This window comes from Phacochoerus africanus, chromosome 1, assembly GCF_016906955.1.
Source record: "Phacochoerus africanus isolate WHEZ1 chromosome 1, ROS_Pafr_v1, whole genome shotgun sequence".
In the NCBI taxonomy this organism is placed as follows: Eukaryota; Metazoa; Chordata; class Mammalia; order Artiodactyla; family Suidae; genus Phacochoerus; species Phacochoerus africanus.
Genome location: NC_062544.1, coordinates 141,489,519 through 141,516,465, shown reverse-complemented (window position 1 = coordinate 141,516,465; position 26,947 = coordinate 141,489,519). Strand labels below are relative to the sequence as shown.

At 42.8% G+C, this 26,947-nt stretch overlaps 1 protein-coding gene across 7 annotated transcripts in view; it reads right to left on the bottom strand.

Moving 5' to 3' along the window:
* Nucleotides 1–26,947, bottom strand: part of ITPR1 (inositol 1,4,5-trisphosphate receptor type 1) — a 331,954-nt gene that overhangs the window by 140,238 nt on the left and 164,769 nt on the right. For all 7 annotated transcript variants that reach the window (XM_047779506.1, XM_047779516.1, XM_047779541.1 and 4 more), the window contains 14 exons: nucleotides 24,854–25,105; nucleotides 23,557–23,698; nucleotides 22,674–22,827; nucleotides 20,878–21,065; nucleotides 17,602–17,740; nucleotides 16,613–16,667; nucleotides 14,346–14,511; nucleotides 14,069–14,239; nucleotides 13,507–13,572; nucleotides 12,356–12,493; nucleotides 7,836–7,961; nucleotides 4,797–4,997; nucleotides 2,936–3,187; nucleotides 168–293 (listed from right to left, as the gene is read on the bottom strand). In XM_047779506.1, the coding sequence (XP_047635462.1) occupies nucleotides 168–293; nucleotides 2,936–3,187; nucleotides 4,797–4,997; nucleotides 7,836–7,961; nucleotides 12,356–12,493; nucleotides 13,507–13,572; nucleotides 14,069–14,239; nucleotides 14,346–14,511; nucleotides 16,613–16,667; nucleotides 17,602–17,740; nucleotides 20,878–21,065; nucleotides 22,674–22,827; nucleotides 23,557–23,698; nucleotides 24,854–25,105 (2,176 nt within the window). The remainder of the gene's footprint in view (nucleotides 1–167; nucleotides 294–2,935; nucleotides 3,188–4,796; nucleotides 4,998–7,835; nucleotides 7,962–12,355; nucleotides 12,494–13,506; nucleotides 13,573–14,068; nucleotides 14,240–14,345; nucleotides 14,512–16,612; nucleotides 16,668–17,601; nucleotides 17,741–20,877; nucleotides 21,066–22,673; nucleotides 22,828–23,556; nucleotides 23,699–24,853; nucleotides 25,106–26,947) is intronic.

Sequence of the window (26,947 nt, the reverse complement as noted above, 5' to 3'; positions counted from 1 at the left end):
AGGGCCGAAAGAAATGCGAAGTGTGAAAAGGTAAGAGCCAGGTGCCTCCTCCATGGGCCATGAATCAGCAAATGGAAATTACGTGACTGTTGTCCTTAAGTCTTCACAGGGAGACCCAGACACACACGCACCCCTTACCCTGCCTCCTGAGTTCTAGAAAGCCTTACCCTACAGATGTCAACAAGAAAATTCTCAAACAACTTCCACATGTGATTGCTGGTATAAATCTCCTTCATTTCCACCTCGGTATCCACATAGCAGTGATTCAGGAAGTTAATGTATGCGATTTTCACCTAGAAGAGAGAAAACAGAATTTTCTGAAAAACCAACTCAGTACATGTGGGACTGAGTGTTCCCTCATTTTAACAGTGATAAGAGCAGACCAAGATGGTCATTTCACTTTCCTCTGCCTGCTTTAATTTCTATGATTTTTTTTTTCATCTTCAAAATTCACAGCTATCAAGTTCAAAAACAGAGTTTTTGGAAGAGAATATGTTCATGACCTCGAGGTAAAGAATGGAACAAAACACTCTGGCTCCTGAAGAGTATAAAAAAAAAGAAGTTCTGTTCACCAAACAGCACTATTACAAGAGTTCAATGACATGATTTGGGAGAAGTTCTCCAGAGGTGTGCATGTGAGATGGACATGCCCAAGAAAAACCAGGCAAAAAATTTGATCTGACATTTACTTAAAGGAATATCAAATCTCAAAAAGGCAACATATGGAAAGGGGCTCAACCTCAGTTAGTAATTAAGATAATAAAAGTTGAAACCACTCCACACATACCATATTGAAAAAGAATTATAAAGGGTCTGATAATACCAAGGATTGGCAACATTTGGGAGCAACAAGAGCCCTGGAGGAGGGATGGCTGCGAGAAACCCCTTTACGTTATCAAGCCGAATGGCAGAAAAGCACCTTGTCTGACCCAGCCCTTCTACAGCTAAGTGTACACATGTGGGCCAGGACCCGTGGAACATATTGGTCCTAAGAGCCAAAAAGCAAAAATAACCAAATGAGCATCGACACAAGTACAGAAAATCATATTGTGGGACAATGATGCAGAGCAATGCTCCAAAACAAAGAAATGAATACAGCTGCACATGTCAGGATGGGTAAGTCTTAACACCATATGGCTGAACTGTAAAAGCCACAGAAGATGCAGAAAAGAAGTTTAAAAATGGGGAAAACTAAATTATACTGTTTAGGGATATATAAAGAAAATTACATAAAGGTCACCTCACCACTACCTCCAGAAGACACCCTTTGTGGGAGTGAAGGCACTGGGAAAGGACACAGGAGAGAGACGTGGCATGTTTCCTGACCTGGGTGGTAGTTAGAAAGCTATTTTGTTGGTAATAATCCTTACGATATGTAATTCACAACTATGTACTTTTCTATGCTTATGTTGTATTTCAAACAAATATGGGTTAAAAAAAACAAGCTATTATACCTCCCTTATCTATAATAAGAGAAATGCAAATTACAACCACAGCAAAGAATCAAATTCATCTATCAGATAAATGAGAATCCAAAAGTTTGAAAATATACTGTATGGACCAGACTGTGAGAAAAATGCCATCTTTTTATTTTCTTATTTATTATCATTATCACATTATATAATACACTGGTTCAACATTCATGGAGGAAAATTATATACAATTCATGGAGGTCCATCTGTACAATGAAAATTTATATAACCATAAAAAAGGAATGCAGGACCTCTTTATGGACTGATACGAAGAGTGTTTGTGGAATGCCACCTTTTGTTTCAAAAGTGGAGGGCAAGGGAAGAAAGTTTATATATTTGCAAATGTTTATACACACAACTCTGAAAGGATGCACTAGAACCTAATAAATAATTTTCTGCAGAGTATAGGGAACAGACACAGAAGATTTTTCACAGTTTATTCCTTTATGGTCTTTATTATCTTAATTTTTCAAAATGTATTAACTTTTTCAAAAATTAATCTAAAAAATAGTACATATAATATATGCTACATATAGAAATGCGTGTATATGTAGTTTAAAATATAAACTAATGGTATCTATTTTAAAACACTCAAAGGTAAAATATATACTGTATGATCCATTTTTTTATTACTAGCCAAATATGTGAATAGGGAAAATGCAAGCTGGAAGGGTTTACTTCAAGAACCTAATAGGGAGTTCCCGTCATAGCATAGCAGAAATGAATCTGACTAGGAACCATGAGGTTGTGGGTTCGATTCCTGGCCTTGCTCAGTGGGTTAAGGATCCGGCGTTGCTGTGAACTGTGGTGTAGGTCGCAGATGGCTTAGATCTGGTGTTGCTGTGGCTCTGGTGTAGGCCAGCAGCAACAGCTCTGATTAGACCCCTGGCCTGGGGACCTCCATGGTGTGGCCCTAAAAAGACAAAAAACAAAAAACAAACAAACAAACAAAAAACCTAGCAGGTATTTATTATGGGTGGTGAAAGTGTAGATTATTTTCTTTTTCTGATTATCTATAGTGCCTGAATATTTTATAGTTATCATTCATGATTTTTATAATACAAGTTATTTTAAAGAATAAACTTAAGAGTAGGATGTACATTTGTATGAACTGTATTTCAATCAGTCTTTATGGCATTTTTTAAATAGTTCATTCAGGTCAAATGCTCTTTGCTCAACATGTGGAATTATTAGCCCCTCAGAGCTGAAGCCCTGTGGAAGTTTCCCATTCTTCTTCAAGGAGACAGAATGATTAACTTCTCCCTTCATTCCTCTCAAATAACACCAGTGCTCAAGAAGATGTTATTGCAGCCAACGGAAATCGCATAACATGAGCTACAAGTGTCAAAACCATGTGCTCCCACCTGGGTCTGCACCAGAAAGCCTCCCATCCAGCCACAGCCCCACACAGCACGTGGAGAGACATGAGAAGAGGCCACCATTCTGGGGGTATATTCACTTACTTCAGGGATGCAGTCCTCATGAGTCACCACGCGGACAATGTCATCCAGCGGGAGCAGGGAGTTGCACTTGATCTCTGTGTAGACGTTCTTGCCTTCTGTGCAGACAGCGAGAAGCTCCACCAGGTGGATGTGGTACATGAGAGGGCTGTTCTCATCCATCCTGTCCCGCTCTGACCTCATCATCTGGATCAGGGTCTGGAAAGAGGCTCTGTCATTGTAGAACACAAGGACATCCTCTCCTGAATTAACCAGCTGTAAGACATACAAGAACAAAACCTGTTTATTTTACAACCTTGCAGGGCTGGGGGAGGCATGAAAAAAAAAATCTATTCAGAGATAGAGAGATGTTCTGCTGGCACTGACCTTCTAAAACCAGTCACACCTGTATTCCTAAACTCATCTGCATTTCACTCATTTATATTATTAAACAACTAAAGATCTTCAGCATCATCCTTTTCATTCACAGATTTAAAAAAAAAAAATCACAGTAGTCCTAAAAACTACTTAATTAATTTCAGCACTCCATGAAATACAAAAGATCCAAAAAGGGCTGGCACAGGAGTCAAAATAAATATGGTGAATATTATTTACTTAATAACTCATCTCTATGAACTGTGATTAGGTATCAGACATGGTGATATACGCATTAGATGAATTACTTAACTTCGATGTGCCTCAGTCTGTCTGCAACTGAAGACACCTGTGGTACCCAACTCATGGTGCTGTCATGTAGATTCAATAAATGATTATGTATAAATGACTACAGTAGCACAGTAGTCTTCCAATAAATGGTAGCTATTACTGTCATCATGATCTCATTTCACCTGGCCATCAGCTACTCAAAGAATACTGCTCTGCCTTTATGTACAGAAACCCACACTGAGGGTTTGACAAGTCAAATAACACATCCCACATCACCTGGCCAGGGACGTGGGACAAGCAACATTCGTATTCTAGGTCAAGCTAACTCTTAACCTGACTCTGCACTGCCTTTCACTGAAATCATATGTGTAGATAAGGTTATAAATCCAAGTGTTAGTTGGACTTACCTGAGATTCCATTTTTTTAAAAGGTGGGGAGTTCCCGATGTGGCTTGATGGGTTACAAACCCAACTGGTATCCATAAGGATAAGGGTTCGATCCTGGCCTTGTTCAGTGGGTTAAGGATCTGGTGTTGCTGTGAGCTATGGTATAGGTCACAGCCAAGGCTCAGATCCCACGTTGCTGTGGCCGTGGTGTAAGCTGGCAGTTGTAGCTCTGATTCAGTCCCTACCCTGGGAACTTCCATATGCCACAGGTGCAGGCCTATGAAAAAGCTGGAAAGAGGAAACCAAGATGCCAAAGTCTTGGGTATGACAGAGGACTTTCCTCGCCAGACAGCATCCATGGGGGCACTCACGGATGCCCACAGAGAACCAAGGGAACTTTTCCCCGAGTCCACTGACCTGCATCTCTTTGTGAATCATCAGGCAACAACTTTTCCAGCTAATTAATTAGGTGAATAATTTTTTAAAAGTCAGAGTCCACAAGAAGGAGAGGTTCTCTGACTCACAGGATTCTATTCAGATTTAACCTCCACTGATTATATTTCAGTTCGATATTCCTGGGGGTGTCCCCCCTACAAAAGAATCCCAGTCAATGATCTTAAAACAAAGATTTTCATTGCTAGACTCTTTCCTCTATCTACAGTTTAAGCTCACAAACACAAGGTCACACACTCATACACACACACCGCACACAATTACTTTTTGTCCCTTCGTATGGCTTCTGGAGAGGGTGCAAGTTTACACAGAAAAGATTAAATAATTCTTAGGTTCCTAGGGAACACCAGTTGGAGGTATAGAGAATTGACAGTTGTCACCTCAGCCATGACCATGTCTTGACACTTCTTAATGAATTTCCCTTCGGCCTTAACAATAGTCTGCAAGAACTTGATGTACTGGACGTTTCGACCATGAGTTTCAATGCAGTGAACGAAGTGCTGCACGACTCTCTCGTTGATCTCACTGCAGAGCTGGAAATTGTTCATGAAGATGTGCTGCATTGTAACAGCCTCCAGGATCTGGCACAGGAACAAGAAAGGGGCACAAGGACATGGTTAAATGAAGAGCAAAAGGGAGAAAAAGGGGAGCCCACCATACACATGGGGAGAAGAGCATTTAACCCAGGAAAGTCTCTTGCTCCATTCTTGCTTCTGCACTGCCTTCCTTTTTACTAAGCTTTTTCGATCAGGTGTAGTAAACCCATAAGACAGTACCCTAATCCTAAGTATTCTGCTAAAAGAATTCCAGAGGGAACTCTAGTAGCCAGACCAAGAAACAAAACAGTTCTCCTTTATGGCTCACCCCCCAATTTTAGTACCATTTTGATTTCCAAAGCCACACATTATCTTTGCCTGTTTTTGAACCTCATGCATTCTCTTCCACCTGGCTTCAACACTACTTTTCCAATTTTCCCATCCATGTTGTCGCACGTATGACTAGTTTGTTCATTGTCAACTGCCATGTTATGTTCCGCTGCATGAATATACCACAATGCGTTTATCTGTTCTACTACTGAGGGATATTTGGGGGAGTACCCAATTTTAAGGGTAAATAGTCATACTAATCTTATTACAAATACAATGAATAGTGCCACTCTCAACATTCTTCGAAATGTCTATGGTCGACATAATGTATACATTTCTGTTGGGTTTATACCAAGGGCATAAGTGTTGGGTTGCAGACTTTAAATATGTTTGGCCTTAAAAGGAACTTCCAAACAGCTTTGAAAGATGTTAACTTAAATTTTTCATTGCAGCTACTCTACAGCCTTGTACTTAGTAATGCCAGTCTTTTAACTGCAGTCCTATTTCGTTGTTCGTATCTTACTTAATTTGCATTTCCCTGATGACGAATCATGTTGAGGGCCTTGTCATATTTACTGGCCATTTAGATAACCGCTACTACAAAGTGTCCCATTTTAAGGTTTTTTTAATCCATTTTAAAAAGTGGGCTTGGGAAGTTTCTGTGTGGTACAGCGGGTTAAGGAACTGGTATTGCTGCAGCTGTGGCACAGGCTGTAAGTGCAGCACAGGTTTGATCCACATGCTGCAATTGTGGTCAAAAATAAAAGTAAAAAGTGGGCTGTGTTTTTCCTTATGGACTTTCTGGAGTCTGATATATATTCTGGGTATGAACTCATTGTTGGACTTGCAAACTGTGTCTTCTACAATTTCTCAGTCTGCCTTTGCTTGCTCCTTTTGTTTTGTTTGATGGCTGTACCTGCAGCATATACAAGTTCTCAGGCTAGGGCTGAATTGGAGCTGCAGCTGCCAGCCTATACCACAGCCACAGCCACACTGGATCTGAGATGCAACTGTGACCTACACTGCAGCCTGTGGCAATGCTGGATTCTTAACCCACTGAGCAAGACCAGGGATTGAATCCATATCCTCATGGGGGCTACATCAGGTTCTTAATCCATTGAGCCACAACGGGAACTCCTGCCTTTGCTTGCTCTTAATGGTGTCATATGATGAATAAAAGTTCGTAATTTTGAGGAAGTCCAATTTATTGGTATTTTCCTTTATCATTAGTGCTCTCTTCATACTGTGTAAGAAAACTTCATCTTCTACAAGGTCATTAAGATACGGTTGGGTTCTCTTCTAAAAGCTTAAATTTCTGGAGTTCCCGTCGTGGCGCAGTGGTTAACGAATCCGACTAGGAACCATGAGGTTGCGGGTTCGGTCCCTGCCCTTGCTCAGTGGGTTAACGATCCGGCGTTGCCGTGAGCTGTGGTATAGGTTGCAGACGCGGGCTCGGATCCCGCGTTGCTGTGGCTCTGGCGTAGGCCGGTGGCTACAGCTCCGATTGGACCCCTAGCCTGGGAACCTCCATATGCCGCGGGAGCGGCCCAAGAAATAGCAACAACAACAACAACAAAAAAGACAAAAGACAAAAAATAAATAAATAAATAAAAATAAAAGCTTAAATTTCTACTTTTTACCCAGAATTACTCAGATACTGGGTTTTATGATTGGTCTGAGGTAGGGACCTTTAACCCTTTCATCCTTTGCCGTTTTTCCTAATATGGCAAAGAGGAAATATTAGCCTACAATATCCTTTTCTACAATAGTCCTTTTCCTGGAAAGCTCCAGCAGTACTGACCAGTGTGTGTCTCTGTATGTGTGTGTGGCTGTGTACGTGTGTGTACGTGTCCCCATATACTAGGAAATTTTTTACTGTTTACAAAGCCAAAAATTAGACCTTGCCTAAGAGTTCACTGGTATGGAAATGGTTTTTTAAAAGTTATAGCCTTCCATGAAATGCCATGAAGACATCAACACAAATGAGCAAAATTTCTATATCTCCGACTTGCAAAGATAGCCACAGTGTGTTAAGTGAAAAAAAAAAGAAAAATATAGACCAAGGTGTATAGTGTGCCACCTTTTTCTTTAAAAAGTGTGCAACACATATGTAAGATATTTTAAAAACATGTTTAACAAACTAAAATGTAACATCGTTATGTTTTACATTGATATATTATGTATTTGTATAAACACAGAAAACTTCACACATGATCTCAAGAGAATGCAGCTGGACAGTGAGAGCTAGCACTTTTCCATGGCTGGAGTTTGATATAATGTGAAATGTTATTAAGAAAAAATAGGAGTATATCTTACCTTGCCCCTACCGCCTACCGCCTCTTCCTCCCTCCTCCCACCTTTTTTTTTTTCCTCTAAAAAGACAGGGAGTATTTACATCCTCTTGAAGTTGATCAAAATGTTCCCCCTTGGAATGAATATTGCATCATAGCACGTCCCAGTGGCCACAACAGCCCATGAACAAGGTGTTCTTTGCACTTCCTGTTTCCCCTCCCTCCTCCCAGCACAGATTTCCAGACAGGCCTCCAGTCTTACCCCTGGGTTGAGAAACAGGTTTATGTGTTTGTGGAGCAAAGCTTGATTCTGCTGGTTGCCAGCACAGAAATTCTGCAGAAACTCATGAGCCAGCCTCATTATCTCCTGCATCTTGGTATCTTCAGCCTGCGTGGGAGGAGGCAGACAAAAAACAGTTTGAAAACAGGGCTTGCCTTTGACAAGAGAAGGTCAACAGGACAAAGCACTGATCTCTTGGCCAGCAGCCAGGTCCTATGCCGCCCCCAGCCCCTCCTACTAATGTGAAGCTGGGGAGGTGTTTGCTGAGGGCCTGCTGTGTGAAAACAATGAGGGGCTGCCCTGCTGACCCTGAAGAAGAGCCAGTAACTTGTGTATGTTTCCTGGATAAAAGTGGATTCTCTCCCACTAGCCCAGGGAGGAAATGAAAAGATTTTATTTGCGAAACAGGCAAGAGACACTGTGGTATACGGAATGATTGGCCAACAGGGACCTGCAGTATAGCATCAGGAACTCTACCCAATATTCTGTGATGGTCTCTGCAAGAAACACATTCGAAAAAGAATGGATGTGTGTACATGTGTCACTGAATCACTCTGTTGTTCAGCAGAAATTATCACAACCATGTAAATCAACTATGCATTAATAAAATTTTCTTAAAAAAAAAAAAAGAACCTACTAGCAGATGCAAACTCATATACAGAATGGATAAACACCAAGGTCCTGCTGTACAGCACAGGGAACTAGATTCAATATCCCGTGATAAACCATAATGGAGAAAAATATGAAGAAAAATGTACATGTATGTATAACTGAATCACTGTGCTCTACAGCAGAAATTAACACAACATTGTAAATCAATTATACTTCAATAAAATAAATTTTAAAAAAGAAAGAAAAAGGCAACAGAGCATGAAAGCTAGAAGAAAGTCTCTGGAATTCCACTGTCTAGTACTGGCTGAAATTTCTGAACCTCTCACTTCTGAAAACATGGACTGAGAACCAAGCAGGGGCTACTTCAACACTGGCAGTGAGCCAGCATCTCCCCAGCTCTTGGACACAATTTTTGTTTATTTGTTTGTCTTTTTAGGGCCATACCCACAACACATAGACGTTCCCCAAGCTAGGGGTTGAACTGGAACTATAGCTGCCGGTCACAACCACAGCCACAGCAATGTCAGATCCAAGCCACATCTGTGACCTATACCACAGCTCACAACATCAGAGACTTAACCCTTTGAGCAAAGCCAGGTATTGAACCTGCGTCCTCATGGATACCAGTCAAGTTCGTTACAGCTGAGCCACAATGGGGAACTCCCTCAGACACACATTTTTAAGTTGTCTACCTATGGACACACTAGCTTTTGATAGGACATAACATGCAGAGCGGAAATCTCTTCAGATACTAATAAGTCAGGGCTAAAGGCATCTGTCTTAACTCCTTTCCCTGTCCCCTCAGGCACATAATTTAATCAGAGACTTAGTTTTCCTCATTAACTGAGGATAATACCTGTCTCTGGCATTTCACATGGTTCATTTTGAGATTCTCTTTTCATAAAGATGCCTACTCAATAAGCAACAAGGATATACTGCACAGCACAGGGAAGTATGGACTTTATCTTGTAATAATTTTTGGCAGAGTATAATCTGTAAAAATACTGAATCACTTTTCTGTATACTTGAAACTTATATAATGCTATACAATTACACTTCAATTAAAAAAAAAAAACCCAATACTCAGTATTTCTAAAGAGTTAGACACCTATGATAGGACAATGCTATAAAACCTATTGCCACTTTGCAGTTCTAAACAAGCAAATATTTAAAATGATAAAAACAACTGAGAATGCCCACGTGTCTCCTAAGTCATCTCACACACATTCCCTCACTTCAGAGGCCAGAGAGAGAGCAGCTGTTGAGAAACCTGAAACCAGACTGTCAGGCCTTATGCCAGATCTATCACTTTCCAGCCACGTGACCTTGAGCAAGTGACTTACCTTTTGGTTCCCTCATGTGTAAAATGGAGCTAGTGAAAGTGCACACGTCAGACTGTTGTTATGAAGATTAAGTGAGAAAATTCATGTCAAGAGCTTGAACAGTAATTACTCAATAAATGTTAGCTACTGGTATTGGTCTAGACTAAGTGTGAGCAAACTTTTTTTGCTTAGATCCCAAGACACATACTTTAAGGCTTTATGGGTCAAAAAGAAAAACAGAGGACATGAGGCACAAATCACTAAAAATTTAAATGAATTTATTCAAAAACCCATTCTTAGCTCATATGCTGTATGAAAACAGGGGGTGGGATGGAGGGCATGGAGGCATAGAGTCTGCAGTTTGCCCACCTTGGGCTAGACAGTGATCCTGTGAGAAAGCAGAAGATATCTGTCGAGAACCCTGCTGGAAGGAATCTGAGCTACCAGTGTGACCAACAAAGCAGGAGATCTGAGGACACTGATAGCAAGTCCCAGAACAACACAGTGGGTATTATATTTGTCTCCCATCTACAGAGAGCATGGCAGAGCTTCTACCTTCAGGATACCAGAGGCTTGGGGCAGACACTGCAGCAGCTTTAAGCCCCTCTGCATTCTTTCATTTCTTCAGCTAATGAAGGAATCTGCTAGTGCACAAGCTGACAAAAAGCTTCTGGCCTTCGAAGCAGATTTTGACAGGGTAGCAAGATCATAAAGACATCACAGAACATGAGGTGACCTGTTAGTAGTAATCCCGCCACTGTTCTCATACACCCGACTGTCTGTACCCATCCAAACACCAAACAAATCTCACACACACACACACACACACACACACACACACACACATTCAACCCTTTGAGCTACCAATTCCAACTGAATCTGGTTCCCTAGAGATCACTTTAACACTTTTCTGTGAATGAACAGCTCTCATTAAGGAAACTGATAATATGAGGCAAAGCCAAGGCCAGCAAACTCTCTCCTTGCATTCTTGACACACAGGGAGGCAAATCAACTTGCTGGTTCTAGTCCAAGTGTCAGCCAAGTTTAGATGATTTGCACACCTATATTAATTTCAGGTTATTTAAATCCTTGACCCATTGGAAGGATTAAACTTGTACTTTATTTGCAGCTGGTCAAAGGCCTAACTCTTCTGATTCACGGTCTCCCCATGACTAAGGAAGAGGCCTTTGCTGGGAACTTCCTGGAGTGCATGGCAGCAGGTAAAGGTTTGTTACTTACGAAGGTGAGATACAGGTTAAGGTGGAAGGCACAGCAGTCTAAGGCCCCGGCTCCACAGCTAGGCAGAGCTGACTCTTCTCTGTGCAGCTGGGCCCTCCAGGTAAGTTACTAAACCTCTCTGGCCTCAGTTTTCTCTAAAACGGGGCTACTAATAGTACCACCTATCCCATCTGGGTGTCCTGAGGATTAAATGAGCGAATAACATAAAGGCCTCAGCACGGTGCCTGGCACCCTGAAAACAGTAGGCAGTGAACCTTCTTCAGGCAACTCAAGAGTGAGTCTCTAGGAGCCCCTGCTGAACTCAAGAGACCAGCGTCTATGTCCTTGGACTCCAAGCTTTCCTAAGCCTCGGTCTCTATCAAGTGGGGACCCCACGACTGTCATACTGGGTTTTGGTTTTTGTTTTTTCCTTTTTGGCCGCCCCAAGGCATATGGAGGCCCCAGGCCATGGATCAGATCCAAGCCATATCTGGACCTACGCCACAGGTGCAGCAACACCAGATTCTTTAACCCACTGTGCCAGACTGGGGATCGAACCTGTACCCCAGCACTTCAGAGTTGCTGCCAATCCTGTTGTGCCAGAACAGGAACTCCCATACTGGATTTTAGAAGCTTGAATGAAGGCTTTTGAAAGTACTCTGTAAGTCCACATGGATGCAAATGCTATCTTACTTCCCTAAATCCTATCACAGGCAATGATGAATGATGACATTAAAAATGGGTGACATGATATAACATCTAGCAACAGGAAACAAGACCTGGAGCAAAGCTTGTAAGGGGAACAACTTAACTGGTTGTCAGCAGGCAAGTGAGGACTTCCCAAGTGTGAGAGTCCCATTCCTGCATGCATTTAATAACTAGTAGTCTTATATTGGCTGAGCAACACTATAGACAAAGCTGTATGGCACATACCCCTGTGCAGAGACAGCTCTGTCCACTAGGACCTCTGTGTTCAGACCAAGCTGTCCCCATCCAATGTGATAAGGAAGTAAGTAAGGGGACAATGAGGATGATAAATGGACTCCTCCACCTCTTTTTCTTTTTTTTTTTTTTTTGGCTGTGTGTGTGGCATGCAGAAGTTCCTTGGCAAAGGATGGGACCTCAGCCGAAGCAGTGACCCAAGCCACAGCAATGACAATGCCAAGTCCTTAACCACTAGGCCATCAGGGAACTCCTGGACCCCTTCTCCTTACTAGAACTAAGTGGAGGAAAGTTATGGGTGGTTTTGCCTCATTTTGGGGATGCTCTGTTTGTTTCATGTAAATGACCTAAGGTAGCTTTATCGTCACAATTGCCCTTGGAGTATCGGCCATGAGCCCGGGTGCCCACCTTCTCGTAGGGAATCTGCAGCAGTTCCAGTACCACAGCATGGGCACCCATGTTCCTCAGCAGGCGCTGCTGCTGCTTCCTGCTCTTCCTCACAGACGCGCTCTCCTGAACACACAATCTGCTGAGTCGGATCAAAATCTGGTAGGAAGAAAGAATCGGCATTTCTCCTCTGACCCACACCTCAGTTCTGAGGATCCAACAAACAGCCTGGCGACTACGGTTACTGACACAACATTGTACACTTGGTATTTGCTAAGAATAGATCTTAAGTTCTCCCCCCATAACCTCATCCCCCCAAAACCTAACTATGTAAGTGATGGATATGTTAATTACCTTGATTGAGGTAATCATTTCTATATATATATATATATAGTCATCACACTGTACGCTTTAAGTATGTTATAATTTTGTCCATTATACCTCCAAGCTGGAAAAAAGTCTTTAAAAAAAAGAAGAAATCAATGCTTTAAGTATGTTATAATTTTGTCCATTATACCTCCAAGCTGGAAAAAAGTCTTTAAAGAAAAGAAGAAATCAACCTCAGAAAACTAGGAACCATAGTTGGGAAAAGACTGCAGGGTGTGGTACAGGCAAGGAGGCAAAAGGGATCACAATACATGAAGAACATAAAAAGAGGGAAATTCTGCTAACATGGTGTAATCCCTACTGACTATATAAAACCAAATCCACAACTGGCTAAGAATATGTCTTCCAGAATAACCAGTGGATTATGGCTCCATCAGCAAGTGGGATGGTTTCCAATCTCTGAAAATAGTATGAGGCAGCATCCTTGCCAAGGACTTTGGCAGAGTTTGCTCTAAGATCAGAAACACAAAGCTCCCAACTCCCCACTTAGAACCACCCAATGCCAAGATTCCTAAAGAATCTCAGTTCTCATTGGTGGCCACCATGCACCAGCAACCAAGATAAATCCTTGACAATTTTACCATTTAACCCTGACTTCAATTGTAAAGCTTCAAAGTACAGGTGTCAGTGGCACCTGTAACAGGTGAGCAAGCTGAGGGCGCACCAAGTGGCAGAGCTGGACTTGAACCCAGATCTGCCACTAAAACCAGTGCACTTACTCTCAGAGGATTACTTTCCCCTGTTCAGTTCTCCACGAAGGATAAAGCTAATGTGAGAGTCCTCACCTCTTTCACCACCCTGTAGTTGTAGCTGCTGGTGCTCTCATGCTTTTGTGACTTGTTATTCCCCTCCTAGGAAACAAGAGCAACATGAGCGAGGTTTATATAGCCCTTGGGCTCCTGTCTGTTAAAGTTAGCATCACAGGTTAGGAAAGATCAAGGGTTTTGCAGGGTTTTCCAACCATTTGGGCTGGATTTATTCTCCAGCCATGCCCTTGCTCACACTCAGCTACCCTCTGATTGACAAGATTTTACTGATGGGGGAGAGGATGGTGGGCCAGGCACGGCTAGAGAACAGGTTCATTTCCCAGTGGGTCTGCAAGGACACATGGTGCTAATTCACTCAAAGTCTGTTCTACACGGGCTATAGTGGCACAAGAGATGACACTGACCATGTACCTGTAGTTTGCTTCCTGGGAGAATGGCTGTCACCACCATTAACAAGTACATCGCCTGATAACTGAGTTACTCCTATAACCTTTATTTTTATCTAAAGCCAGAGGAGGTTGTTTACTTGTTTTAAAGAGCCCACCATCTCCCCTAGCTGTGTATCTTGTGTGTCACACACCTCTGCTTTCTTATGTTCGTTTTCACCAGATGCACCATCCATGGCCTCATCGGGGCCCTGCCCTTTGTACACCCAAAGCTCTGACTTCTCCACGATGGATCTCAGCTGGTCCAAGTCTTGTTTGATCTGTTTGTAGTTGTCAACATCTTGGCTGGTAACAAGCAGTTGAACCTGAACAAATACAATCCCTCAGTGGCACACAACAGCTTCTTAGACAATAACCACCACACACACACACACACACACACACACACACACACACGGCAGTTCAAGCTACCTGTTTGAAGGCCTGCAGGACCTCCTGCCTCTGGCTGAAGTGCCGAAAGAGGAGCTGCAGAGCCCCTGACACCAGTGGTGGGTAGTCATGCATCGTCAAATGGAGCAGGACCCGGAGGAAGGTTCTGCCGCCGTGATCGTCCAGGTCCAATGGGGTGTTCTCCTCACTGAGGGGTGCAAGGGCCAGATAAGCTACAGACATCCTCTCTCCTGCCCCTGGGCCCCAACACATGCCCCCACCCCCACCCCATGGGACTCCCAACTCCGGAGCCCACGTCAGTGGACCTGGCTTTTAACTACCTCCTTCAACATACAATCTTGCTGGATCTTCAAAACTATATTCTCAAGTGAGCAGACAGTTAAAATGTCACAACTGTCAAATTTTTAACCAAAGTCCCCCACCTTCCCACAGTGACAGGACCGGCTTCACAACCAGATTCCCACCAGGTGTTCTTCTTCTTGGCCTCTCCTGTGGTTTGGGACCTGCACACAGCTTGTGTCTCCTCAGCTGTCAGTTTATTTTTTTATTTAAGATGCTCCAGTGTGGTCCCTAGCAAACCATCTGTGGTGAAGGACCCACTTTTGTTTTACGTCTAGTCTGTAGCCACCTGCTGTCCTGTTCTGCACCGTGTCCACTCTTCATGCACTTTGATATGGTCGCAGTGTCCAATAGGCTTTGAAATGCCAAAGGTTCACTAATCTTGTCACAAACTAGCAGCAAGTGGTTTGGTCCCACAGACGCTACTTGAAGGAGCATCGCTGTGACCCATCAAAACCCAGTGTTCTTCCAACAGGATTTCATCAGTGTATTGCCAAGGGCTCTTTCAATATCTATGAAAACTTGACTGTATATTACTCATACAAGTAACAATTTAAAAAGCACATCCTGGATCAAATGGCAGGCCACTGTGTACCTGAGTACTGCCACTCAATTTTTGTGTCAGTGCCTATGTTGTGTTTATAATCAGATGAAGACCAAATGCTGAGACCTCCATGGCTACAGATGAGCAAGAAAAGCATAGGCAGGACTTAAGATGTAAATCCTATTCCTGCTTGTGCTCCAAAAACATGTGAAGAAGCTGTCACTGTTGTTCAACATCAGCAAAGTGGTGGGAGTGCCGAGACACCCCACTGCAGACCCAGGTGTCACCAGGCTCAACTTGAAACACCCTCAGTTTCAGAACAAAAACCTCTTTCTTGGACTAAACAATGTTGCTGATTCAAACCTCACTGGTTACAGTAAGTGTAAAGGTATATTATTAACATCAGTGGCCCCCCTCTCTGCTCTAAAACTCCTTATGTAGGTCTGGGCTTGGCCAGGTGATTTGCCTGGACCAACAGGACAGGAGCAACATGACATAAGCAGAGGTTGGATGAATGCTTACACACTGTTGGTCTGTCTGCTTGGGCCTTTGCCAGTCACAATGCTATGCAGAAGCCTAAGATACTTGTGGGCAGAGAGAGAAAAGTCCCAGCCTCATAGATAACCCATCAAGAAGCCAGAAATGAGAGGACAGCAACATGGATGGGTCAAAACCAGTCACCAGCTCCCATAGCTGGGCGACAGACCCAACGGTGACCAGAAGAAGAACCGTCCAGTTTAGCCCCAGTCAACCCACAGGATTGGAAGAGGCGATAAAATGACTGCTGCTTGAATCCATTAAGTTTTGAAAATAGTTTGTCACATGGCAAGAGGTAATGGCATCAAGGGTATTAGAGTTATGCGTAGAGAGTGTTTATACCAAGTTTGCAGGCAGTTAAGGCTTATAAGTACTTGAGTCTCATAATAATGCTTTGAGTCAACATTAAGCAATCTCATCTTTTACAAAGGGGCTCATTCATCAATCTAATGTTAGGGACAATGAAAGAAAGGTATGCGTGCTTCTGTTCTTGTCGTCACTAGGCTTCTAAAGATCTGGGGTAACTGCAGCCCGTGAGCAACAGAAGCACATGATCTTGTTACCCTCACTGTGTCTGGAGCCCCCTGTTTTTTTCAATTTTACTTCTTCACCATTTAAAGTAGCCTTGTGATGTGTGTACTTTAGGAAACCTCCTTAAATTCTTTCTGTCATAGGGGAGAAACACACGTCAAGCCAGCTTAGATCACTCTGACCTGAGTCCTCAGAGTGATAAAGAAAGCAGTCAAACAACCTCAGCCACAGGACTAAACCTTTCCTAGAACAGTGAGAGACAAGCATTTGAGAACCAGGAAACAGGAGCCTCCCCTGTCTTAGAACCACCTACAAAATAAACTGAAAATAGACTTGCCTTCCTCCGAAGATGCCCTCGGCTTGCTCTTCAATGTGTTCAAAGTCTAGAGCACCTGCAAAGTCAGAGAAGAGAACTTCAGAAGCAGGAATGTGTGAAAACATGCTACTGATGAAATGATGAAGTCCCCCCAAACAGTCTGGCCCCTGCCCATGGGGTTAACCTCAAATTTTCCAGAATCTCATACTACAAGGCTCTGAAGCCAGATCATGCTGTGAACAGGCTCCCATGTGCAGTGTTCACATTTCTGCTGGATTTCTACTTATTATAGCAGAATTATGACCTCATTCCAAGGAGGATTAGGCCTTGAGAGGTGGAATTGTTGCTTCTACCACCCTTCTCCTTACCCTTTACCACTATTTCCTACACAGAGAAAAGCTGCCACCATGCATACAAGTTGCCAGTGGACAGTAAACTTTCTTGGAGAGTTTGTTTTGGATTTTTTTTTTTTTTTTTTGCATTTCATGTAACCACAATAGTAGAACTCTCAGCTGTCTTATAACTAAGACACTTCAAGAAGGAAGGAAACAAGATGTATCTCAGAAAGGATTTGGCCTCTTTCAATTATTCCCTTGTCCCAAAAGTTTAACTCCCAGAGTCTCATTTCAAAGTATAATAACCTACTGGCATATGCACACTGTGGTCTAGGGAATGACTAGACAATGGGGAGCTACTACACAGCACAGGGACCTCTACCCAATATTCTGTGATCATCTATATGGGAAAAGAATCTGAAAGAGAATGGATGTGTGTACATGTATAACTGAATCACTTTGTTGTACAGCAGAAACGATCACAACACTGTAAAGCAACTATAATTCAATAAAACTTTTAAAAAATGAAAAAAAGCACAAATCAATCAATAAATATAAGAACCTTCAACCACATTCACATTTGACCCTTGTTCTAGAATGTATTCTTTGGACTTGCAGTTTTCTTCAGACCCAGGACCCATTTTACGGCAGAAATCCCAATCTGGAATCACTAACCTGGTACATTACTTGGCCCCTCTTGGCTGCTGTTTCCGGAGGATGTTTCCGAAGTCTGGGAATTGCTTTCATCGAACTCCCGCTTAAATATACACAGGAGGCAGGAGATCCTATAATCCAATCTCACATTCAAAATAAACTAAAGATTCAAGTGGAAATGGAAACAGATTGGTTATATTAGCATACCACCTGGAGCACTCTGCCAAGCCACTGCACTCTGGCAGGGCCTGGTATCTGCTGCATCCATTACCTTAAATGCTAAGTGAGTCAAATATTTGGCTTAGATTTCAACAGGCACTTTAACAAAAGACTTACCCGGCATCTTTCAATTATCAGGTCTTCCCACAGCACCTTAACTTCTAGTGTAAACTTCAGCATCCTGGCAATTAACTTAATAACTGGAACAATAAACCAATCACCCCTCACTCTATCCTCTATAAAGCATTACTTTCTTTCAGCAAGTATTGAATGCCAACTCTGAGCCTTAAGACGACTGAAGCGGCCTGCTTTTTAACGTAAGAAAACTGACAGAGCAAAATGCGTTGTTAGCTCTGAAAACTAGCTTGGTTCTGATTGTCTACTTCTGATCACTTTCTTTGATGTAGATATAAACTCTCAGGCTCCCTCTCCTTTCACTTCCTATATTCTCTCCCTCTCCAGTCTGGTACAAGGTCACTTTTTCCATGATTGTAGCTAGAGCCAAAAAGAAAGATCAACCACCTGGCATTGTTTAAGGACCTTACTTCTCACTTTATCTCTACCGTGCCCTCCTGGTGACCTTACCCGACCCCAGGGCTGAAACAGATTCTTATCTTCCAAGCTCTTAGTCCAAGTTTCCCACTGACTACTGGACACCCCCTTTGTGTCTTTCCAGAGTCTCGAACTCAGTACTAAACTGTGTCTGCTCCACCCAGGTTCTCTCACCCTCAGACAACCTCTGCACCATCAAGTCTTCTCTCCTTGATACATGCACTGAATGAGAGGCTAGGTCGTGCTGGTTCAACCACAGTCACTGAATCAATGATTATGTCCTGCTGGTTCGAACTCTGCCATTTCTCATGGCTCCCCCACCTGCCATTTCCCCTGGCTCATGTCCTCTATCTTCTGCCTTGGCCATCACAGAACCAAATTCACCAGACCAAGCCCCAAGGGTGACGATTCTTAGGTGAGCCCCCTGCTTGAAAACATATGGAGGCTCCCCACAGAAAAAAATCCTAACATTCTAGGCACCCAATGCTCTTGACAGCTTGGCCCATTCCACCTTTCCAACCTTATTTCTGACAATGCTCTCCAGCACACGCTGTGTCCCTGCCAGAGAACTGCTTCTGGACCCTGCGTCAGGAAGCCCGCTTCACTGCTCCATTCACCTGACAATGTCCCCTTGTTTCCAGACAAATCCTGTCCATGCCTAAAGGCTCAGATAAAATCTTATCTCTTCTTTAAAACCTCTTCTGGTTCCTTACTAAATGGGACCACATGACCTACCCGTATCTCAGGAGAATATGCTCTTCGTATAGTTTTATTTCCATGTACACACAGCTTCATCACATCTTAGTTTCTTATTAGACTATCAAGCCCTTGCAAATACAGGCCCTGTCCAAATTATCTGTATTCCTCAGAGAGCCCAGCAACGTGCCTTACATACAGTGGGGATGGGGGGAGTGGTCGGTATGTATTTCTTGAAAGCATGTTCGTCATCAACCACATGTTCTCAGATTACTATGGTGAGTAGGCCTCAAGATGTAAATGGGTTTCACAACACTCCATTTCTTATAAACATTCATGATATTAACATACTTGGGACCTGTAAGCCATATGGCCTAAGAAATCCTTGAACTCCTTCTCTACTTTTGGTCAGGCATAAATTCAATAAGTTTGTTTCTTAAATCACTCTTGACTGCTTTAAGTAATTACTTTGAGGAGTCCCACTGATGCTTTTAAGCCATTAGTTAACTGTGAATTCAGAATAGGAAAAACAAAACAAAACAAAACAAACAAACAAGCAAAAAATCCTTAAGTCTATAAACAGTGATAGTTCTCTACTCCACATTCTGGGGTGGAGATTAGGCAGTGCAGGATAGTAGAAAAAGTCAATAACAGTCTTCTTTTCACTAGGGAGCAGATGATTTTGTTAGTGAATAAAAATTATTTCTGAGCAGAAAGAAGGAAAGAGGCTTCTGGGAGACTGGGAGGGTTCTCATAGTGAAGACAGCTCTCACGCCCTCTTGCTGAGGCAAGGACTTTGCTCCTACACTTATCCTCTTTTCCTGACGTCAAGTTTTCCCTCTCTACATGATAATGCCAATTCAGCATACAGACTTGCTATCATCTCCCAACTTATTATAAAACTTTCCTGTTATCAACCACCTCCCTCTGGCCACCTCCCCACTTTTCTCTCTGCATCTTTACGGCAAACATGTATGTACTGACTCCCGACTCCATCCTCTCCCATCGCCTCTTGAGCCTGTTCCTAGGCTTGCCATGTATGCTCCCACCTCGCAGTCTTTGCCATTTGTTGTTCCCTCTCAGAGTCTTAGAGACTCTGCTCCTAAAATTCCACATACAACCTTTGTCAATTCATTCAGTCTCTGATCATGTAACCTAATTGGAGAACTTCCCCAACAACCCCATCAAAACCAGTAACCTTGACCTTTACCCCCCATGGCCTCCAAACCATCTTGACTCTCCTTTATATGTTAACACCCTTAGTGCTTCTCATTTCTGACCTAGTATGTATATTTTGTATATGTCTATGCCTCCTATCAAAAGGTAAGCAGAAATGATTTTCTTCACTGCTGGATCTTCAATGCTTAAAATTACTTGGCAATAAATATGTAAGCAGTAAAGCCGGTCTCAATAAATATGTGTCAAATGAATGAATAAATGAAAAACAGAGGGAGGAAGGGAAGGAAGCAGGGAGTTAAAAAGTTCATGGAACCATGAACCGAGTTGTGGACAAAAAAGCAGGGAATTCAGCCATGAAGAGAAGTGTGAGTGAACTCTAGGCAAAGGGAGCAGCATAGGTGAAGACACAGAGGCCAATGACTACAGAAGCTAAGATAACTGCAGAAAGTTTTGAAGTGGCTGGAGGGACAAGGGCATGTTGGGGAGGGGCAGGAGATGACAGCACAGGGATTATGAGGGCCAGTCCAGAAATGGCACTTGAGGCCTCCCCTCCCTTCCCAGAAAGCCTAAGGCTCCATCAAGGCAGGGACACTGGATGAAGATGGCACCCCTGCAAGCACACTTCTGCCCCCTACCCTGGCACATGGTTACCTGGAGTATTTCAATGATCTTCAGCTTGGTGTCCATGACCATGATGTCCTCCTTCTCTGGCTCGGCCTGCTTCACATTGCCTTCAGGGGCAGCGGCTGTGGGTGTCATGGGCAGAAAGCCTCCTCCCCGGAGCACCACCTGAGTCATCAGCTCTCCGACTCCATGGATGGACCGCATCACGTTACTACCTAGGAAGGGCCAGGACAAACTCTGGTCGTGACAGATCCCTAGAACGGATTCTGGGGCACCTGGACAGGGGCAAGGGCTCTTTAGGATAAAGTATTTAACATGACTTTGTTTCAAGACATTCTGAGACCCTGGCAACTGGAAAAGGTTAATACCCATCAAAAATGTGGAGGGAGTTCCTGCTGTGGCCCAATGAGATCACCGGCATCCCTGGAGAGCTGGGACTCAGGTTCGATCCCTGGCACAGTGGGTTAAGGATCTGGCATTACTACAGCTGTGGTGTAGGTCACAACGGAGGCTCAGATCTAATTCCTGGCCTGGGAAATTTATATGCTGCAGGGTGGCCAAAAAAGAACAAATGTGGGGCATCAAGGAGCAGGGGAAAGAGTGTGAGCTTCAACATCCCCCCAGGAGCATCTGTGTATGTTAATTCACCTGCCAAATTTTACTGACCACCCACTACCTGCCTGTCGCTGTGCACAGGACCAGGGCGCTAACAAGACCCAAGTCTGGTGCTGCCCCCTGCAGTCACTTGATCCTGAGGACATTGAGCTCCCTCTGGAGGTCAGTTTTCTCAACTATACAAGGAGACTAACGGGGCTCAGTGACAGGATTATGTGGCAAAATGTTTGCAGAATGACTGAGCACAGGCCCTAACAGACAGTGGAACATAAGTAAACATTTCTTTTTTTTTTCTTTTTAGAGCCACACCTGCAACATATGGAAGTTTCCAGGCTAGGGGTTGAATCAGAGGTACACGGGATGCTTAACCCATTGAGTGAGGCCAGGGATTGAACCCATTCTCACAGACACTCTGTCGGGTTCTTAACCGGAACTCCATAAACATACTGTTTCTATTCTAGTTGTACAGAATAGCTGAACAAGAATCCGCCCATGAGGATGTATTAATTATCTACTATGACCCTAAGACAGAGGTGAAAAAGAAACATATTAAGGCAGATTTTCCTATTCACAAGTTGTAAACAGGACACCCAGACACAGCCTGGATTTAATTTACTCATATACTAATATAAACACTGAGGACCTCATGACACATCAAGAATGACCAGAGGACATGTATCTTCAAGACATAAGAATTCAAGCTATTGGGCAACTTTCAAATGGTGCAGCAAAATATATGGACTCATGTATAAACAAAAAAATATATACTGAAATGTTAATAACCATTGACTCTAAGTCGTGGGTCTATGGGTGTCCACTCTACTCATTTTTTTTTTCTTTTTTTGTCTTTTTAGGGCTACACACATAGCATATGAAAGTTCCCAGGCTAGGGGTTGAATCAGAGCTGTAGCTGCCAGCCTACACCACAGCTCAAAGCAACCCCAGATCCTTAACCCACTGAGCAAGGACAGGGATCAAACATGAGTCCTCATGGACACTAGTCAGGTTTGTTTCTGCTGAGCCACGACAGGAACTCCTCTGCTTTTTTTTTTTAATATGTGAAAATGTTGGTAATGGCAAGTTGATGAGAAAAAGACGATGAAAGGACATCACATCACGTGCTAATTATGGCAGCAGTAGGAGAAGCTGGCGAAGGTGCCTAAGATTTGTGGGCACCGACAGATCTCGCAACTCCACGATGTTCTTACCTTTATTCTCTTCTCCTTTCGCCATCTTGCTGATGGGGAAGATGGTTGTCACATGTACACAGTCCAGTATGGCCAGAAGGATTTTGGTTAGTCGTAGAAGGTCGGAGAAGTTGTAGAAGCCAAAGTATATGAGGTTTCTAGCTAAGTTTACAACCTATTATATTTTTAAAAAGAGAGGAAGGCGGTGTTAAATAAGCATACCCTTCAGGTCCATTTTATATTGATTAGTTTATAAATGACTGAATCTGACCTTCCTTACAGTAAGAGAAGGCATTTATTTTATTTGCAACTTCTGACCAAATTTCACTGTGTTTCATAAGGACAAAGAATAAGAAATGAAAACCTGCAAAGCTATTGATCTGCTTTGATGACTGGTTAATTAAAAAAAAAAAAAAAAACTGACCTCATCAATGGGTCTGTGAGGCTTCCCAAAGATAATACAGGGCAAGCCAAGGTATACTCAACAGAGGACACAGGTAACACTGTAACTCTTGGAAATGTAACTCCTCAAAAGGAAACTTGGTCTCAAAGAGAAATATTCAACACAAACGTAGCAAGGATGTATGTCCCTTAAATGATTAATCTATGACAGATCCCAAGCACAGTCTGTTTCTTTACTGCCACTTTTTATATAATATACAGAGAATATATATCACTTTATATGACTCGATTCACCATACATATTTCTTCCAAGAGCATAACTACATTAAGCCAAGTGACTGCTCTTAGTTCCAATTTATTTTGCAACAAAACTGAGCCAAATTCTTTTTATCACAAAATCAGAGTATCATGATGAAAAACTACAAATATACTCCATTTACCCCACAGAAAAATGATCAATAAAAAATAGACACAACACAGAGATCACTTCACCAAGAGTTACCTCAAATGTAAGTTTATTTTTCTCCTTATCAGAGAAAGGAAATCTTTGACAAACCACATCTCTTAAGTACTCCTCTACAAATTCCATGGTCTGAGCAAACCTCTCCTTAATTTCATCTTTGGAAGTTCCACTACTATCATAGCTAAAAGGAAAGGAGAAAGAAAAGAAAATCAAATTTTAAGTTCTTCCCAGTGAGACTTTCCCTGTCCTCTCAGCCCTGAAAACCACACCTCCCTCCTCAACACTCCCCATTCTCCTGTCTCTACTTCATTTTTCGCTCCTTAGCATCAATCACCAAGGAATGTATTTTAGTCCTTCATCTTGGTTACTTTCTTTCCCCACTGGTGTAGAGATAGTTTTCTGGCTCATTCACAGATTCCCTGAGACTGACATGCAGTACACACTTAAATAAAGTAAAAGAGATAAACAAGACACAAAAGTACAATCATGTCATCTTTTACATTCTCTCTCTTTTTTTTAGGGCTGTACCCGCAGCATATGGAAGTTCCCAGGCTAGGGGTTGAATTGGAGCTGCAGCTGCCAGCAGCTGCCACAGCCACAGCCACAGCCACAGCAACCTGGGTTCTAAGCTTTGTCTGCAACCTACACCACAGATCATGGCAATGTTGGAGTGAGGCCAGGAATCAAACCCATGTCCTTACGGATACTAGTCAGGTTAGTTACCGCTAAGCCACGATGGGAACTCATCTTTTACATTCTTGAGGAAAGATAGATTTGTGGGAGTTCCCTGGTTAGGAACTCCCACAAATCTAGTGGTTAAGATTCCATGCTTTCATCTCATTGGCCTGGGTTCAACCCCTGTTCTGGGAACTGAGATCCCACATCAAGCCACTACGTGCCATGGCCCCCTCCCTCTCCCCCCCAAAAAAATAGGAGTTCCCATCACAATGCAGTGGGTTAAGAATCCAACTGCAGTGGCTCAGGTCACCATGGAGATGAAGCTTTGGTCCCCAGCCTGGCATGGGGGGATAAAGGATCCAGCAACACTGTAGCTGTGGCATAGGTCACAGTTGTGGCTCAGATTCAATCCCTTGCCCAGGAACTTCCATATACCATGGGGTCGGCCAAAGAAATTTTTTAAAAAGATATTTATATAATATTTTCTACCCCTTAATTATATTTTAAGCATTAAGGAAAAAATGACTTCAGTTTTCTCCTTTAATTTAACTTGACTTAAGCTGACCACAAGTGGTCTGTCTACTGCTTCACAGAACATGGTCAGCAAGAAGTTTTAAAGCAAGGAGAGGCCTTGATGGGGCAGAGGAGGCAGACTCACTCGTCAATGGCGATCTCAGAGGGAATCTCGGACCAGAGGCGGGCGTATTTCACAGGAGTAACTTGCTCCTGGGGGTCCCGGTCCACGTGCATGTGGAGCATGAGACGGCAGAAGGATGCCCGCAGGTCATAGGGTAGGTTCTCGTCAGACATACAGCGGAGAATGAGGTCCACGTCCAGCTGGCCTGATATTTCGTTGATGGCGAGGTACTGGCGGTCTAGGCACATCCTCGCGAAGAGGTTCAGCTGGTACCTGGAGAAAAGACAAGTTACACAGGGTTCTACTCATGGAGACAGGACAGTCCAGGGGCCCCAACCCTCACAGGAGTGACACGTAGCCAACAGTCAAATGTGTCTACCCTGCTGTGGGGGAGTAAGTATGTGACTGGGTGATTCCCTATTGCCCTTGTTCATTTTATAAAATGGGAACTCCTATAAAATGGGAACAAACCATAAGGCTAAAAATGGTTTCTATTTCTTCAGTTTTGCTTTTATATACTACATTAAAGACCACATAGGAAATGGTAAAGTTTTTACCCTTTCTGAGTCTCCTTAGAAACTGTATGATATTTTAGGGATCTTTTCTCATGTAGCTCCTCTGATTTTTACACACATGTGCAAACTATTTTGTAAAAAGTAGGGGGTTCATAAAAACATACTACATTTTCTTCCTCACCCAGTTACACATGATCTTTGTTAAGTTCCAAAATTGACCAGTGAGGCACTCTTTCTCATTCACTCTCAGGAGAAGATACATCAAACATTAAAAAAGTAACCATACTTGTAATGTGAAATAAGAAAGCTGGAAGCTTCCACAGTAGTAATTTCTAGTTTGAACCTTAAAACTCTATTACCAAAAATCTTTATTTGGAAATATTCTCAACCTCAGTGTCAGTGAAATGCAGATTAAAATATGGTCTATTTTATGACCATAAAATTAACAAAAATTAAAAAGCATCATAATATTCAGAGGTAGCAAAGACAAATAAAAGTCCTCTTTTAAGACTGGTGTGAGTATACATAAAAATATCCAATTTAGGAATGCTTAGTTTAAAATAGGCATAGTCCTTGATCTCTTAATTCCACTTTTAGTGTGGAGTGGAACTCCTACAACATACACATAAATTTGAACAAGAATATCTCCTGACATGAAAACCTAAACTGTGGCATACACCGACTATCAAAGAGTGATGAAAATGTGGCACATTAATAAAATGCAATGGCCTTTAGAAGTCAAAATTTTAAAAAAGGACCTACCACCATTAGCACAAATTCATTTCAGAAACAATACTGAATAAATAGGGCCAGTTTCTGAAGGAACTCAGCGTACATAACATTTACATTCATATAAAATTTTAAGAATGGATGAAAATACTATGTATTATTTATGAATGCAAAGAAATGTAGTAAAATACAAACACACAGAGTGTGGAAGGTCACACACCTGAATGAATGGAGAGAATACAGGAGCTAACAAAGATCACCGTAACTGCCAAAGTCTTAGTTTTATTTAAAAATGCTATAGACAGTTCCTGTTGAGGCTCAACAGTAATGAACCCAACTGGGATCCATGAGGGTTAAGGATTAGTGTTGCCCTGAGCTGCAGCGTAGGTCCTCACTCAGTGGGTTAAGGATTCAGTGTTGCTGTGAGCTGCAGCGTAGGTCGCAGACTCGGCTCCAATCCTGCATTGCTGTGGCTGTGGTGTAGGCCGGCAACTGCAGCTCTGATTCGACCCCTAGTCTTGGAACCTCCATAAGCCTCAGGGGCAGCCCCCCACAAAATGCTGTAAGCACCTATCCATCTTTCCTTCCCTTTTCTTTTAAAGGTACCTCCTTCACTTGAGGCAGCAGAGTTAACACATCTTAAGAGCTGGGACCAGGGAGACACTGGGCTGGAAAAGGTGACTGGCAGAGGTAGAGACTGAGCAAACTGGTAAACACGGAAGGGATAGCCTGTCAGAGGAAGGAGTCACAAATACAGAGAAGAGGAAGGCCAGAATAATCCGATGGTGTTGGACTGGAGTTGGAAGTAGTGATGTGAATTCGTGGCTTTTGTTATCAATATACAGATAAACAGACAGACAAATAGATGTGT